Here is an 18,043-nt window from a genome sequence, read left to right as displayed (position 1 = left end):
GCTGACTATTTGAGACCAGTGGTAAAGTATAAATTAGCAGTGTAAAAAGGATGAATGGTCTCATCATTTTGCAGACTAACAAATACAGATATTCAACAACATTGCCACTATAATGGGTAATGCACCTGTCCTATGTTAAGAACATAATGCTTCTCCCAGTCACAGATGTGCTTGACAAATTACAAATATCTATGGTTAAATGCAAACTCATACAAATCAGCATGAGCTATTTCATATCTCAGTGTTAATCTTTTGTTTGCCATGTCTTAATCTTAACCTCTTGTTTGTGATTAAGCAGTCTCTAAGGTCAAATTGCAGACAAGTGTTGGTCTAATACTTTATTCATGTTATACTTCTTAGGGGGTTTTGTGCCAGAAAAAGTTTTTCACTAATCTCCCCATAAAACTTTGCAGCGTTGGTGGGTATGAGTTTGTATCTTTGGGGATTTTGTTTAAAAAAAAAAGAAAGAAAGAGAACAATCCATGGTAGTATTTGTAACAGCTTTGATCATCTGGATCTTTGGCTTAAACTAGTGCTGAGCTTCCATTCAGTTCTAGTCAGGTGTCTTAAGACAAAGCCTTTGGTGTGGTCTTTGCTATGTTGTGATGGTTCTCATAGGCTTCAGTGGTAGTCTCTTTTGATGCTTTAGAATATCATCTGTCTATGCTGGCAGACAGTTTTAGAAGAAATTTCAATTTCCTTCTTCTGAGTCTGTAGTGTAATCGTGTTACCTCTGTCTCTTTCCTTTGGATATATTGCTTTAGAGAATTTCTGTTAGCTGGAAGTGGTCATTTTGTCTTTAGTTACTCACACTTTCATTTATCATCATCTTCCCTTAACATGGAAATTTATTTTGCTTAGAGTTTTTATATAAAAAAACTCACAACTGATAAAAATGTAATTTATCAGTTCTGTTGTCCCTGATCTGTTCAAGAGCACTTTGGTTCAAATTACTTAAAAATTTAAAGTGACTATAAAGGTACTATTTGGTTAATGGGGAAAAAAAAGGAATAGCAGAAAGAATTGTTAATGGAGAGATGATAGCCTTCTCTGGAACAACTGCTAAGTATTGTTAAAATGATTATTAAGTCTCAAAAATACATATTTCTTACCTATTTCTAGGAAGATCAAAAGGCACAGATACTACTAATCATCTGTAGAGGTATACTTGGAATGGATTTATTCCTAGCTAATATTTAGAAATGGTTAAATTCTGAGACTATTGTAATTATACCGGCTATGATCTGTAATGCAGAAGTAAGGCAGGATTGTTGGGAGCACTGGTCTTATAACTAGTGTTTCAGAACTGATTCTTTTATTTTTGCTGTCTCGTTTTTTTTTTTAATTCTACTTCAGAATCACCCAATTTTCTTAAAAATTGAATTACCTGCTCTTAAGGAAAAGTGTTCAAAATTTAAGGTGTTAATGAAAGAGGATATGCAAGATCAGGGACCTTCTAAATTACTGATTGCATTACAAAATGCGATAGTCAACTGTAAAATAAAAATATGTGTTTCTTCTGACCTATCTTGAATTAGATTTGGTTTGAAATTTTTTACAACAGTCAGTGTACCACTGAATCTACAGGACTTTGGACATAACAGAGAGTGCTTTAGGAACATTTTCTCTTTGAAAGAAGATGGTATAATGCTGACTGTTAAGCAGATGTAAACAGTTGAAAGGAAATACATATTATGTCACACTTCATTAAAGCTCAGTTAAATAGTCTAATATAGAAGCCTCGGTGCTCATGTGTATTAATTTAAATATATACTTGCTTTGGAAATTTAAATTTTGAAGTATTTTTAAGCAAGTTCTTAACCCCTGTGAAGTTTGTAGAGGGCAAACACTGGCAATGTACTTGTGGTAGGTTGTTTAGATGCATTTTCAATAAGACAGCATAAGGACTTGCAGTCCGTCACTCAAATGCTGGATACTTGTCTTTAACATTTTGCATAATTTTTGCTTTATCAAGATAGTATTTTTTAAATATATTTTAATATTATTATGCTATGATCTCTTTAACCATATCTTATTGTTATTAGACATCTTGTTGTTAAAACAGAAACTATATTTGTGTAAAATGAAATTAGCCTTGGCCTGTTGCACTGCAAAGTCCTGAATAATCTTTACTGATGAGAGAGAAGAAACAGAAGTATATATTTATGTGTAAAAACCATTTGTTTGTACAAACACAGTGAAGTAGTTCACAAAGATTTTTTTTTTTTAATGTATTTTTCTGTTAATTAAGGGTGACCACATCAGGACCCGACTCAAGCTCATGTGGAAGTGTGCTTCAAATCAACGAGTCCTCTGGCCTTAGTTGAAAGTCACTTTTCCAAAATAATTTTTCTAAACTAACTAGAATGCAGCTTTTTCATTTTCGGTAAAGGGAGTAAATATCGTGAGTGCATCTGTATATTGAGCATGCTACAAATACAAATTGAGGTAATGAAAGAGTCATAGCATAATGTTTACTTTGAAAAGAAACATGCTAGCATTGTGCTTGTACATAACTGCCCATCTGTCACTGTATTCTGTAGTGTTACAGTACAAAATTTTCTAAGCATTACTGTCAAATTTTACCTCAGTGCCCTGAGAGTAGGCAACAGTGAGCAACTGTATTCTTGGAAATTCTTTGGAGACACATCCTGGTTCTTTGCTGTATTATTCATTCTAGATCCTGTTAGTAAAATGTGTTAGTAAAACTTCGGTGGAACTGGCCCCTGGGGATAAAGTCTCTGGGTTTCATTATTGCAATTCCTTTCCAAATAAGCCTGGGAAACTCAATGGTAACACCTGATAATGCCTGGCAAGTCACTTGGCAGTTCTTTCTCAGCATGAGAAATCATACACATCTGCCCTTGTTGATGTGTGCTGGTTTTAGTAGATTTCACATATCCATAACAAAAAGTGGAAGCTTAAAAAGATTTTTTTCCAAACAAAGTATGCTGGAGATTAGACTTCATTGCATTTTAAAAGTGTGTATTTGTACCTAGTTTTAGGCATAGGTGCTTCTTGGCTGTTACATTCAGAGCTACATAGAAATGCCTTACAGGAGCATGGGAGAAGCATAAAGCTCCATTTTTTTAAACAGTAATCTTAGGGTCAGTTTTCTAGATAAATGACCTTTTATGATTTGTTTCGCCTTTATCTGCCAGAAGGTTTAACTCTGTTTCGAAGTTTCAGCCCTGGTACGCAGCATCACTGCCCTGAGCAAGCTGTTGTGCTTGTATGATAGCAGTGAAGCAGCAGGTTATTTATAGCTGACAAATCAGTGAAAAATCACGTCAACTGCTATGAAAACTCCACATACAAATAAAAATTTGACCTCCAGCAAGCTGTCAGAGCAATTTCTGATCCTTCAGTTTAATCTTCCCATTTGTGAATCGTTGGATATGCAATAAAAACATATGAAGTGCAAAACAAATCTGCTACCTAAATCCCTGCTATTTACTGTGCTGCTTGCTTTTGGATTTGGAGTGTAGCTAATAGTTTCAAAGGTTGCTACATATTTTTCTACTTTATCTTGCTTAAGTTGCTAAGTGAAACGAGAAGTTAAGAGGCATGTGAGAAATTTCTATTGCTCATAAATGCTATGTCATCTCTGTGAAAAGCAATCAGCATTACAGCCCAATGCTGAAGCAGTGATGTTTATTTAAGAGGATTGGTGGCCAGAAATAAGCCACAGTGTCTAATCAGACACAGGCCCTGCCTGGGCACCGTGCCACAGAGTTTATTGCGTGTGCATTTCTCATAAGCAAAATGGCTACGTACTGAGGCGGATGGATGTGAAGTCTGGAAGAAATTACAGTGTCAACAGCAGTTCTTAACTTTCTGAGGAGGATTTAAGTGTGTATATATATATATACTGGAATGAATGAGACTGCGCGGCTGTGAGTTACAGAAAGCCAAATGGGGAATGTCTGTGGATGTGTGAGGGCTGAAAAGGAAGAACAGTGTTTAGATCCTGCCAAAGCTCCCTTAAGTCCAGATAAACATTCTCCTGGAAGAAAATATTTCAGAAGAAAAAGGAGAAAGAAATCAACAGAGGAGGGATCAAGTTCAGTGTACGTTAAAGAAAATGAAGAAAAACGACAGGATGAAGTGGAGATTTCAGCAAACATTGAGATTCACTCGAAGGGTGCAGGATTGGCTGATTCCTTCCCTGGGAGAGTGACAGTGGCTGGTAATGCTCTGCCTGTGAGTACAGACCTTTCAGTTGATATTGTTAAAGCAGAAGTTTTACTAGGTGAAGCAAAGAGTGATTCTCTTTGTTGGGAGAGCTTTCGTGGTGATAATCTGAGGCTCACCAAGTATGATGAAACAGAGTCATGGTTAAAGAAACAAGACAAGAGGAATTCAGAAAAACACTGTATAGGTAAAAGGAAATACTCAGAGGATGGCAACAGGACAGAATTAGTATTCCTGAAGAAATCTAGTGGTCTTTGTTATGGAAAAGCAACTACCTTGGATTCTGCTATCCACACTTTAGGCAGACAACATGAAGAAGCTGAGTTAAACATAACTTCTTGCAGGATTACTGAAGATATTTCAGAAAGCAGTAAGTCTGCAAAGTTGCATCACTTTCTTTCCGAAAGCAAAAGTGATACACTACTTGAACAAAAGAGATTTTATCCTGATGCTGTGCTTTCCCAATTGACAAAAGAAAAGGCATTATTTAGCACTCCGCCAAACAGGAGCAAGGTAAATATTTTGGCGCAGTACATTATCTTTGAAAGTTAGCTCAGAATAAGATATTGAACAATATTTTTTCTATTACAAAAATATCTTCACTTCGCTGTGTATAAACCTTTTACCCATGCTATGATACTACAGCTAGTTGTAGGACAGAACATATCACTTGACCTTTTTCAAAGGCTAATTAATAACTGTACATTAGGAGCATTGATATATCCTTGTGCTGTTTTTCTGTCTATAGTTTTATCTGTTTCCTAATTTAGGAAAGAGATTTTCATGTTAAAATGTTGCTAGAAGATGGAGTGCATTTTAGAGAGTTCTTATTCAGTATCTGCAGTAAATTTGCTTACCAACTCTTGGTGGTCTTGTATCAAGGAAAGGCATATTTCTAATTCTTTTTAGTTCTGACCAGTAGGAACGGAAGAATGATAGAACTACATAGACAGCCTCAAACAGAACAAGTGAACATCAATCATGTTAATAATTCTCTACACTTCTTTTAAAAGATCTTTCCTCCCAAACTGTCTAGATGACCTATTAATATTAATTATTGAAATTCCATATTCCTCTAAGGATAGGATTATTTTATTTTTACAATAAAAGAAACCAAAACATGATCTTAGTTGCAGAATACCTGAAGGAAAGCAAATTTTTGGTATCCATGCTTACCAATTCCATCCATATATCAGAGCAAGTGAAATCTGTATGTGTGGGTCAAATGCCGATAGCAGGATCTGGTCCAAAACCGAATCCCCTTTCTCAAAAGAGACACCTGAGCTTTGACTTGAGTGAACAGAGGGAAGGGGCATATGCTGAAGGTATTATTTCTGGCAAAGGTCTAACTAAACTTCTGTTGCTTCTATAATTTCCTTTTGTAATAGAAATCAAACAATACTTCGTCTGAGCTTAGTTTTTAAACATAGATAACACACCCAATTACAACACACAGTGCACACTAGTACAAATAGCCTCCTAATACACATAGAGATCTTTGCCCTCCTAATCTTAGCTGGAATTCAGGAGGGGCTTAGGAATGTTCTTTGATTTGAACAAAACGTCATTGCTGAGTAAGAGAGTATGAGGCCTTGTCTGTTCAGCCAAACATGGCTGTGTTTTCCTGTGTAATGAGAGTAATACAGTTTCTAATACTGCTGCAGTTATTACTCCAACCAAGAGTATAATTCTTGTTACCACAGAGGAAGGGGAGGGAAAAAAGAAGATTTCTGTTGAGCACCTACATCAACACTGATGTTGAGACTCACTGCATAATGATATGAATATGAAAACTACTGACACATGAAGCTAAATGCCTCAGTTGCTGAAATGTCTGACTTTCAGTTCAGTTCCTTTCTCAACCCAAGATTCTCAGTGTAAGTAATTTTAAGAGCACCGAGGTTTGACCTGTAAACAAATACAGGAAAAACTAGATTACAGACTTTAATTACTTTACAAAGTCATGATCACTTTCTTTCTGATTGCTTTTGAGAACTAACCAAGCATTTTAATGTCTTACATTTCTGTCTTTTATATACTGAATAAAGCTGTTATTTATGCAAATCCACAAAGTTCCTGTTACCAACCAGCCTGAGCTGATACACAAGGTTTGCAGTTACCAATCTCAATTTTTACTATTTTCTTTGCCATAATTACAGAGATCAGTAGCCTTCCCTCACCTTGTCAACTTATCTATGCCTGTAATCTAGTCTTAGCTTACACAGTGCCTGAGATAATGGAAAGCATGTTGGCTTTTCAAACAGAGGCCACAGGAAACTCATTGGTACAGCTGGATGATTTGCACTGCCACAGAGATATGATGTTTTACTGTCTGAAACAGCATAGTCCCCTCTACTGAAACATATTCTTTGAGTTTCTTTCTGTGACGTGGTTTCTTATTCATATAAAAAAAATACGATTTTGTGTTCAAATATATGCTGCTGCAATTATCTCTGTTTTCCTGTTTGCAAAACAGCTTAGAAGGGTGTTCTGAAGCATTGCTTCTGACTGCTCACTTATAGCTTTGAGAAAAGTTTCTTACTCTCTGCTGAGGCCTAATTTTTACAGCTCTTGTTCCTAATACAGGATGGTGAATTCCTCAAGGAAGATGTGCTCTGGTACTGTTCTAACTCAGGCTTGTAGTAGAGCAGATGGCAGTTAAGGTCAAGAAGTTGTGAATGAAGACTGAAACAAGCTTGCTGCAGCAGCTCCCCTTCTCAGTGATGTTTTAGCACAGTGCAGGTAGAGTGCAGGTAGAGAAAATCAAGGCTGTAGTTTCAACTTCTCTACAGAGGATACTGCCATTGTGATGTTTGCTATCTCATGTGTTGAAACAAGCCATGGCTTTCATTCAGTATCAGCAAAAGATAACTACCAGCTCGTGTTACCACCAGTTTTTGGTGGTTGTCAGCTTCTGTTGAATTTGACTTAGTGTATCATATTATCTATCAGTATAATTGTTTTTCCAAGATAATTTGTGGAAGTTTCAGTTCTGATTTATGGATGTAAATTTTTTTTTTCGAAAAAAAATCTAATATGTAAACAGAATCATTCATCTACTTCCACTATTCAACTGTTGTCTTGGCAGCAAGTTCCTCAGCTGTTTCGTTGCCATGCATTGACATAGGGTTTGATGCAGTGTTTTTCTTACCTCATCTACAAGATTAATAATAATCTACAAGAAGAAAAAAAAACAAGCACTTGTATTAGAGTCATGTTAAAGGCAATATTTTTAAGTTAAAAAACGTAGATTATTTGTGATCAGCATATTCAGTGGAATACTTCTGGCTAAGTAGCCCTCTGTTTATTGTCATTGCAAATAGTTGTAAGATAATAAGATACCTTCCGACTATGTCCACCATCATATGATCATGTCTTATTTATTCATGTAGAACAGTCAAATGAGAGAGAAATGCCAGTTGGTCTTCTGGAATGTGATTTGCAGGGCAAAGGTGCAAAAGTCAGGAGCTGTGCTTTATTGGCACAATATTGTTTACTTCCTTGTAATACTCAAAAGAAACGGGTGTAATCTGCCTTAAATGCTCATGAATGAAGGAGATCTGTAATCATTGATGGAACTAAAAAACTAGGGCTGGAAAGACTCTGGACAGCTCATCTAGGTGATCTCTGTACCCAAAGGGAAGATAACTTAATGAAAACCATTCTTGACTGACACTTGTTCTTCTGTGTCTGCCTTATTGGTAGTTTCACATATTCTCTGAGTGATTTTTCTATTGCTTATCTGTCTTTTCTATTGGAAAGTGGTTTTAGCAGAAGCTTCTCATGCTTATTATTATTACTTTTTTCCCTATTTGTAGAAGAGTTGATTTATTTTCTTTATTTTCTGCAACAGCATTTTTCATATTTGAAGACTGTATCACATCTCCCCTTGGTTTTCCCTACTTTAGACTAAATAAACATAATTTTTCAGTGTTCCTAACAGGTCACATATTTTTAGATCTTTGTCATTCTTATTTTCTCTTCCTATCTGCTTCAACTCATCTGGTATTTTTTGAAGAGTTTTGCTCAAAGCTGGACTCTGTATTTCTCTGTGTTCTTCAAATTTTTCTGGTTTAGGCTAGGTGACATCTGAGTACATGTATACATCATACATCTCTATCCCATTATATAGTGCAGTGAAGTACATTAAGTCAAGTTTAGACTTGTTTCAAAACATATGGGATAAGATGAAATCAGAGGAAAGACATCTTTCTATATGAGTTCTGGTCGTCTTCTGTTTGCAGTGTATAAATGAATCACAGAAATCCAGCACCACTGCTGATTTCTTTTGGAAAGTCTTCTCCACCTTGCTCTTTGGGCTCAAAACTATATCACTGAAATCAATGGAAGGAAAGAGCTTGAGGCTTTTTGATGCATGGATTTTGCATACTGTGTGATGAAAAGAGAACTGACAGGCTGAGAAAAAGCATGTGCCGTAGCAGAAGTGAATGAGTTCTCCCAGTGACAAGCAAGAGAGTATTTAGTGCCAATCAAGACTTTGATCCTGAAATAGAAGGGATGTGCAGAGAATTACCTCTATCGCTTTCTCTTGCATAACTTTTAATTCACAAGCTTTGAGATAATTTGGAGAACTGGATCTCTAGCAAACAATTGTTAAAACTCATGCAAACTCAGTAATTTGTTCCATGTTTAATGAACAAATGTTCCATGTTTAATGAACTGTTACTCACTGTAACAGTTTACAGTGAGTAAGTGATAGGCTTGTGAGATATGAAAGGTTCACGCAAACTTTGTTTGGAAGGACAAAATTTGACTAGTAGAGGATTTGATTGCCCATTAACTTATTTTCTGTTCTAGTATTCATAATTTAATAGTCCTTCTGTTTTTTCTGCTATGGAAAATGATATTAGAAATATTGATGGTAATGCACAGTTGTGAATGAGTATCTATACTATCCTTATGGGGCTATCAAAGGAAAAATGTGCACACTCTCTCCCTCTCTCTTTCTTTGACACCTTATTTTGTGGTGGTAGAATTTTACTTGTTAAATAGTTTCAAGTTATTAGGGCATCTTGCAAAGTAGAGCTTATATTTGTAAGTGTAATAAAATATAGCCCTTTGACTCACCATTTCCCTCAGTGTATTTTTATACTTTTAAAAAAATATTAATTTTGTGTTTTGAATGTCTGAAATGTTAGCCTTGGAATCTGAAATACTTTATTTAGAGAACATAAGTGCTCAGGCTATTTCAGGTCTCAGGCTGATGTTAGTGTTCCTTAACCTGTAGTGAAATGTGCTACCTCCATGAGTGAAAAGCAGTTTCAGTTTTTAAACCCAGTCTACTTTATTCCTTTTTCTTCAGATGGCTAACCAGGGTAGTGAATGGTGCTTGGAAGATTTTGGATCAAAAGCGTGTTGATCTCCGTTTAAGGAGCTAAATTAAAGTTTTAGCCATCCAAAATTTCAACAGTGAGCTTGCCTAGTGCTCATGTTCAGAGTAAGAAATGTTCTCTTTGTGTTTGTGTGTGTAACAACAGATACAAGTACGACCTTCAGAAGTTGCCTTGATGTTTGAAATTACTTGTTTCCAGAGGAATCTAATGTGCACTCAAACATGCTGTGTTAGCACTCTGTGCAGTCTGAAATGTACATAGCCATCCCTGGTCAATTAACCGTGAAGGAGACTGAGCGTTTGAACTTAGCAGTAAGGAATGGCCATTAGCAAATTATGTTGTTAGCTTGCTCATGCTACAGTATATTAAAAAATCTGATAATTAAGGATTATACACAGAAGACTCTGAAAATGACAGGGAAAAAATATAGGGTTTGGGGATTTTTTTTTTTTTTTTGCTAGACATCTGGCACTTCCCGATGACATCATCTCTTTCAGAAGCGTTGTCCGGATAAGCGGTAAATGGTTGACTTGGTTTATATTGTGGTCTGGTTGTTCTGTGATGAATAGAAACTAAAGTTACTGAAACAACACTTGGTTTGCTTTCTTGCTTTGAAATACCAAACAATAAAACTAACCCACAGAAAAAAGGTCTTACACTACAGATAAGTTCCCTGCATTTTTACAAGAAAATTTTCAGAGTGATTTTAGGTTGGTCTTCTGCCACATTGGATTATCTGTCGTCTTCACATACACAACTCATCCCATCTGTATTTTTTGCCATTTCATGTAGTACTCTTTGCAGGATTTTGATATCTAGAAACTTACAAACAATCACAACTGCATGTGTTCTCTTCTGTGTTTCGAACAAAAAAAGGTGATTTTTTCCTTTCTTCTTTCTTAAAAACCTGCAGTGTTGAAACTGGAGACAATAGGATGCAAAAAATGCTCTCAAATCTTTTGAGGTTATTTATGCGCTAGTTGAACAGTTAAAACTGTTTAGCTTTCTAGCATTGGTGCCTGTATTTTTCCCTTACCTACATATCTGAAGAACTGCATTCACAACTTTTGATTTGTGGATACTTGAATAGAAAATAATGTAAATTAATTTTTTCCTACATTAAATTTACTTACAATTTACTGTTTAGCTGTAAATGCTCATCATTGCCTAAAAGTGGGAAAGGTGGTAAACCAGAAATTGTAGTGAGCACTACGGAAAGCTCCATTGCCCTGAGATCTCCAAGGCTCTTCCTTTAGTCACCTCCTTCCTACTGCTTCCCACCACCTCATCTTAGGCAGTGACATAGCAACATCAGTAGGCAAGCTACATCTCTTTCTTCTTGGCATTGTGTTTTGTGTGGCTCTAATGTGAGGAAACCCTGTAATTTCCAGCCTAACCTGTTGGGATTCCCCCAGTCAGAGCCCAAACAGAAGATATCTTTGTGTGCAGAGACTTTGAGGCCAGAAGACGTTCTTATGACCGTTCTATCTGACCTCATGAACATAACTGTTTACACTAGAACAGTATTGCTGGAATTGGCACAGCTCAAGCTAAGGCTCTTCTGCAGCTAACTTGAGCACCCAGAGTTGTCTGTGGGCAAACCTCCCCTGAGCCCTGGCCTCAGGCTGGCTCCAGAGCCAGAGCAGACCTGTCTCTCCCTGCAGTGCTGGGTGCATGCTTGTGGTGGGGCAGCCTCTTCCAGGTGGGCTCACAGAGGTCCTTGGTGTCCACCCACAAACCATGGTGGTGTCTCAAGCCTTCTTGCCTCTGCTTAAGAACCTCTGCCTGCTTTTTGTAATGGCTGAGCTACAGTACTTTGGTGCTTATACAGTGCCTTATATAGTACCTGGGTCCCTAGCATTCTTCATAATAACTCTATATTATCTCTTCTTGTTTGGATAAGTGGTAAAAGGTGGTCACTTAGAAGAAGGACAACATATTTATATAGTGGTATTTTTCTAAGCAAACTGACTGAACTTCATTAGGGGAAAATTTAATGTACTATAAATTAGTATTTGAATGTAAAATTCCCAATATTTGCTTGCTTTCCCTGAAATGAAGTTGATAACCCTTAAATAGTACAACCTGTTGATCCTTGTATAATGAGCTAAATTAATGTTTTAGCCATCCAAAATTTCAACAGTGAGCTTACCTAGTGGACATGTTCAGAGTAAGAAATGTTGATAATACTTAAATAATATGAAAACAAGCTTTCTTTATCAGACAAAATTTTTATTGATAATCTGTCAGTCTTTCAGTAATTTGTAAAATGCTTCCCAGAAAATTTTGTCCTAAAGCTTTTATTATCAGCTTTCACTCTAAATGACTGTTTTGTTATGGAATTTTAGAACAGCATATACTATAAATTAACCTTTTTTAAGAGAGAAAGTTTGTAGCTAAATGAAGTGTATGAATAATGTAAATATGGCTATTGTATAGGTGGGACTATATACATATAAAACACATTACATTTTATAAATAATTATATAGCATTTATGTATAAGAAGTATTATACATAAAAATAGATTATGTTATCTTCATAAAATAGACATAGTTAAGTATTTTGCATTATGCAATAGTATTATATTGTCCCCAGAAATAAGGAGACTGAGAACTGGCTAACTGAAGAAAATTGTGAAGCTATGAATTTTGTATTTCATATTGAAGACACTAAGAGTACGTGAGCATAAAATACGAAAGAGTGTTAATATAGTACATGAATAATCATCATATTCATATATGAAGATAATAGACAATAAATTCTTCAGCAATTCAGAGTGGTTTCCTGCAACATTTTAAGTATTATTATGGGTTAGATGTAACTGTAATGTTTATATTAACTTTATTTTAGATATCTGATATCCATGTTACTGGAGAGTCAGAGGACATGTCTGCTAAAGAGAGACTGCTCCTGTGGTCGCAGCAAACAACGGAGGGTTACGCTGGAATACGTTGTGAAAATTTCACTACCTGCTGGCGTGATGGAAGATTATTTAATGCCATCATCCATAAATACAGGCAAGTACTCCATTTGTTCTCTCAGAAACTATTAATTACAGCATTTTAGTGTACATAGAGGAGGCTCTGTGGTTTATGCCTGTAACAGCTGTGGAGATGACACTGACTCTTCCTGGGCGATTTCCTGCTCTTTACTGCCAAAGGATGCCTTGTTATCCTTTGCATGCCCCTCCTTCCTCAGAGGAGTATCTCCATGAATCCTACTCATCTCTCATGGGGCATCTCCAAGCAGCTAAGAAGAATGTTCCCAGAGTTCAATCTTCTCCACAGTCCCTTTTTGTCATAATGATATTTAAGGGTACAGTAGAGGCAGAACTGATCATCAAAATCCGCAATTGTGCTGCTGGGAAAAGCTGTCAACTACTGCATAACCCGGGATATGCCTGAGATCCCTTGTATGACTTTACCATGTCCCTGGAATATAGAGCTTCTTCAGTGTTTATGCTTGAAGCCCAGATCTACTCTGAGATGCATCTCCTATAAAATGGCAGAGTATTCTCATGGCTGGCTTGAATGTTCTCAGTCTGAGAAGGGATTTGTGCTACTGTATGCTTGTGTGACTACACTCTTACAAAGTGAAGCAGGCATTGTTAGAGCCACTACTGGCTGTGACTACGGGCTAAAGGATACTGTATGTTAACTTGAAATATAGCTGAAGATGTCTGCTGACAGGAGGGGCTTTCTAATTCTGGGTTCAAGGTGAGAATAGGTCTCTCTTGAAGAAGCTGGCTTTGGTATCTAGCTTGTCAGAGGAACAAGATTTAGTCATTGCTGTGCTCAGTGTTCCCTCTTGGTTGGCAGCATCTCTGTCTTATTGTGTATTTTTTGGTTCCTGAACTGAATAAGAAGGTTTGTGTCTTAGAGGACCACATGGGAGAGTGTTCTGGCTGCTGGCCTAATTAGTGTGTACTGACTTGTCCTTCACTATACAAAGCTTTCTGGGTTTTATCATAGCATATGTAGTTTGTACTGTATGCCCTGGAACATATCATAAGGAAGTCTAAGAGTACACAATTTCCTTGGTATAAGGTGAAAGGGTGTCTCTAGTAAAGCCAAATTTGGTGTGTTTTCATGCAGCTATAGGGAACAGAGCCTCCAGCAGAGTATTCTGTTCTTGGATTTCCTCTCATGCGACTACTTGGCCAACCACAGAAAGAAGTCTAGGCAGACATAACACACATGTTGTCCTTGTAGGGATTAGGACACTGAAATAAAATGGGAGACGAGTCAAGCAGGTGCAACCTTTTCCTCACAGGCTGTGTGTAAAGGCTGTAAGCATCACGTATAGTGCTCAAAGTCCCGGAGAAGTTAGCTGTGGCAGTGCATAACTTTGTGGTAAAATTAAACTGCATCTGAATCAATGAGGTCTTTTTCTGACTATGCTTCTGTTCTGGGTAGCCAGTCGGGGAGGAGGTGCATGCCAGCAAGGAAGTCTCTTTTAGTAACATTGGCAAGACAAAAGGAAATAGCTGGCAAAAGACTAGACTGTTTTACTTCAGGACAGAGCAGCCAAAAGAATGAACATAGCACAGGCAAGTATTTGTAAAAATAAACAATATGAAATTTACAAAGAGATTGGAGAGAAAAAAAACAAAGCATTTAATGAGATGGAATAATGGAAAATATTTTCCAGAGCTTCTTCATATCTTACATAGAGCAATGTAGCTTTTACATATATCTTACATAGAGCAGTGTAGCCTTTACAGCTCAGCAACTAGTAGTTGTGGTACGGATCAGTTAATAAATAATGAAAAACTTGAATTCTGTCCTCCAGCTGTATGAATGTTAATGCCTTTGCGTATGACTGAGTTGCTTTGCTGGAACAGTGTTTCTGGTGTTGCTCCATGAGTTTCATTCACAGTGTTTTAGTGGGGAAGGACAGGCACCTTTGACATAAGTGTGTTGCACAAAGCAAATGATTCATTGGTTGAGGAGCAGAGTCCCCATTTTATGTGCTTCTGTGCCAGTTTCCATTTAGCTTATCTTCTTCCTGTAAGCATAACTTCTCCACCTAAGGATCCCGTGTCCTTCCAGGGAATGTTTACCGTGCTTATCTAACGTGTTTTTGCTGTGAGAGGTTACAGGTTCTTGGATTCCATGTGCTGATTAAATCAGTGAGATTCTTCCACTGATTTTAGTGAGTTTCTGTGTTTCTTTCCTTTGCTGTTTTGTACCATTAAAACAGAGATAATAATTTCCAGCTATTGCTCACAAGATAGGAATGATCTTCCTAAACAATCATCTGATATTTTTAACTACAGTGTTTTACTCCAGAGAGCTCTTTTAAAGCTTGGTTTGTGTTCTGAGCAATATGTATGTTAAACACTAAAAAACTCAGCACATTTTTGGCAGTGGTTCTCCATTTGCTCTGTTTATCTGTTCGAGCAGCTTGCAGTTCATGGATCACAGGTGGTCTCAGAATTTAGGCTGAGCATCCTTCAGATGCTGCTGGCTGGTGTACTCCATCAGGGTGGATGCGCAGTTATGCCTGCTTGAGTGGGACTGTGATGCTGCCACTGTGGAACACCCCCCTGCCAGTCGTGGTACAGTGTGGCAACCCCCCTGCACCAGGTATTCTGTGTAACTGGAGATACCTCTCCCTGGAGAAGCACTATGCACTCTGGGCTGGGAGGAGTATCTACTCTCTGTGAATGGAGGACGGGGCTCTTCAGGTGGGACATGACGACTTCCAGTCCTGGAAGGGATTTAATTGGACTCGGGCTTAATTTTAAGAGCGTTGACACTTTGTGCTATGACAGTAATAACCAGAAGGTTCAAATACCCAGGCATGTATCCAGAATTGCAGCTGTGCTGAGCCACAGCAAGCTGTGTGTTGGATAGAGAGCACACACTTACCCAAGCCAGGGCACAGCGGTGGGGGCTTCCCAAGGAGGTCTGTCAGGGCAGGGTCTGGCAGCCAGGACCTGTTCCACTGCCCCAGCTGAGGGGGGCACCAGGGCTGCCCCAGCCCTCGGCATCAGGGACCTTTCTGGGGGTGTGCTGAGGCTGGACTGGCATGTGTGCTGCTCTCAGGTTGGCTGCACCACTGCAGGGGCCACAGCTCAGCCACAAGCCAGAGGTAAGAGTACCAGCAGCTCTCAGAGGATAGGAGTCACAGTGCCTCTCAGCTGAACCTGGCTGCAGACAGGAAAACCCCATGCTCGCAGCCCTGACACCAAGGCTGAGAGGCCTTTTCTGGCTGCACCATCGAGAACACAAGCTACACGAGAACAAAATGATCCCCACAGTCAGTTGTCCATGAGACAGGAAGATGTCACTATCTGGTTCTAGGTGACAGGACGGGAGTGGCAGGTCATAATTACCTCCTCTCCAGGCATAAGTGATTTTTTTAAATTGCAAGTATGCACCAGCTTGAAGACTTCAGGAAATTACTGAAGCTGTGAAGGGTTGGGTCATGAGTTGGGCTGTGACTCATGCACCAGCAGGCAGGGAGCCTCTCCCTTCGGTGGAGTTGGCAGCCTGTCTGCTTTTAATGGTGGGTTAGAATTGTTTCTTTTTTTTTTTTTCTGTCCTGACAAAGGATCCCAGTACCTTTTGGTGCAAGCCAGCTAAAATTTACGATGCAGAACCACAAGAATAGTGCATGGATATGTCATATCTCCCTCTTCCCTCCAAGAAGCACGGGAGAAGCCCCATAAGGCCAGGGTTTCCCTGTCATGACTAATACGCACTGCAGCATCTTGGCAGAGATTGGTGGGTTCAGTGGGTGATCCAGGTGCCTTCCTGTCTCCCTGTCCTTCCTGCACCCACAGCCATGCTGGCAGTGCTCCCTGTTCAGTGTCAAGCAAGGGATGTGGGCAGTGTGCAGGTGCTGTATCACATGCATTGAAGTCAGTCACCTGCTCTCCTGAGCAAGTGCAGGATATTTGTCTTCTGTCCTGTTGAGCAACAAGGGTTAGGTTGTCAGAGCTTTCTATTGTTGTCTTAAGAGACTGTGGAGAAAAAGACTCCAGGCCAGTTTAGTGTGTAAGATAAGATAAAGAGAGTTGGTCCTTTAATTAGGCCTCAGGCCAGGGGAATACACTTAGCAGTGGGCTCACCCAGAGAGTTATTCCAATTGATTTTATAGTAAGATATATCCAATCTGAGATCTACCCACCCCCCGGTTTTGGTCCGTGACACACCCCTTTGAGAATTAGATCTGGGACCGTTTGGGACCCCTTCTTTCTCATCTTCATCTTCTTCGCAGCACGTACAGTCCTTGGAGCTCCTCCAAAGTTCTGGGCTTGAACAGAGTCACTGTGTCTGTGTGATATCTTCTGGTCCAGGCCTAGAGTGGTTTTCTACAATCCTACCTTGAAAAGAAGATTAAACACGCTAACAGAATTTAGAGGGATTGATATGAAATGGTGTAATAGGGTTGAATACTTGTAAACATTATGCTACAGGGTAAGGGATACAATACAGCTACATTCAAATCTACACTAACTACACAACTACTTCTAAAATCTGCAAAAGTTAAAAAAGTTCAAAAAACTCTGAGGCATCACTATAAAGGTCTTCAGTTACTTTCTTACTTCCATTAAGAGTATGAATGAGTTGCCAGTCATTTTGCAGTGCTCCTCAAATCAAGGAAAGTAATTTTACGAATAACAGAAATGAGAGGAAAAAATTGCTCTGTTTGAGGTATTTGGCTCCATATACAACGTTATTTTCTCCCCCTCCCCAAATTTAGAAAAGAATAATTTATTCTCATGTGAGAAGATTCCTTATGTTTTCAACAGTTTACAGCGGTTTGTGTTTATACAGTAAGATTAAAGATTACTTGGCTGAACTTTTGAAGAGTATATATAAAACTTCCATTTACATCCTGTAGATGGTTAAATCCCTGGGAAATGAACTGTGCTTCACGCTGGCCTCAAGAACTGCCTTGGGGGAAGCTCCATTGCAGACCCTGAATTTTGCTTTAATCATAAAATCATAGAATGGTTTGGGTTGGAAGGGACCTTAAATATCATCTAGTTCCAACTCCTCTGCCATGGGCAGGGACACCTTTCATTATACTAGGTTGCTCAAAGCTGCATCCAACCTTGCCTTGAACACTCCCTGGGATGGGGCATCCACAGCTTGTCTGGGCAACCTGTTCAGTGCCTCATCATTCTCATAGTAAAGAATTTCTTCCTAACATCTAATCTAAATCTACTCTGTTCTGTGGGAATACTTGTCCTTACGTAGAAAGACCAAATCAAATTGTAACATTAAAAAGTGAGTTTTAATACTGAACATTACCAGAGTTGTTAATGGTATGATTTTATTTAAAGATATCAGTTTTCATACTCTTTTTTGAACCTCCACACCTTTCTTCAGGTATGTGATCAGGCCATTAGTGAAAGTTACAGATACATCCGGGAGATTCAAAATATGCTGTAGGTCTCATATGTTTTATCATTTGCCTCTTACAGTTTAATTTTTCAATGAAGACGTGTGTTATTTGCTTCAATATGTTGTGTTGGAAG

At 38.4% G+C, this 18,043-nt stretch overlaps 1 protein-coding gene across 33 annotated transcripts in view; it reads left to right on the top strand.

Moving 5' to 3' along the window:
* Positions 1-18,043, top strand: part of DST (dystonin) — a 306,056-nt gene that overhangs the window by 122,606 nt on the left and 165,407 nt on the right. For 32 of the 33 annotated variants that reach the window (XM_027644871.1, XM_027644867.1, XM_027644868.1 and 29 more), the window contains one exon: positions 12,400-12,566. In XM_027644871.1, the coding sequence (XP_027500672.1) occupies positions 12,400-12,566 (167 nt within the window). Of the gene's footprint in view, positions 1-3,735; positions 4,204-12,399; positions 12,567-18,043 lie in introns of those variants that run through there. The other variant, XM_027644883.1, reaches the window with a different exon arrangement.

Source organism: Corapipo altera, unplaced genomic scaffold (genome assembly GCF_003945725.1).
Source record: "Corapipo altera isolate COAL_440 unplaced genomic scaffold, ASM394572v1 2, whole genome shotgun sequence".
In the NCBI taxonomy this organism is placed as follows: domain Eukaryota; kingdom Metazoa; phylum Chordata; class Aves; order Passeriformes; family Pipridae; genus Corapipo; species Corapipo altera.
Note: the sequence above shows the minus strand (reverse complement) of the source record. Positions and strands in the feature narration are given on the sequence as shown.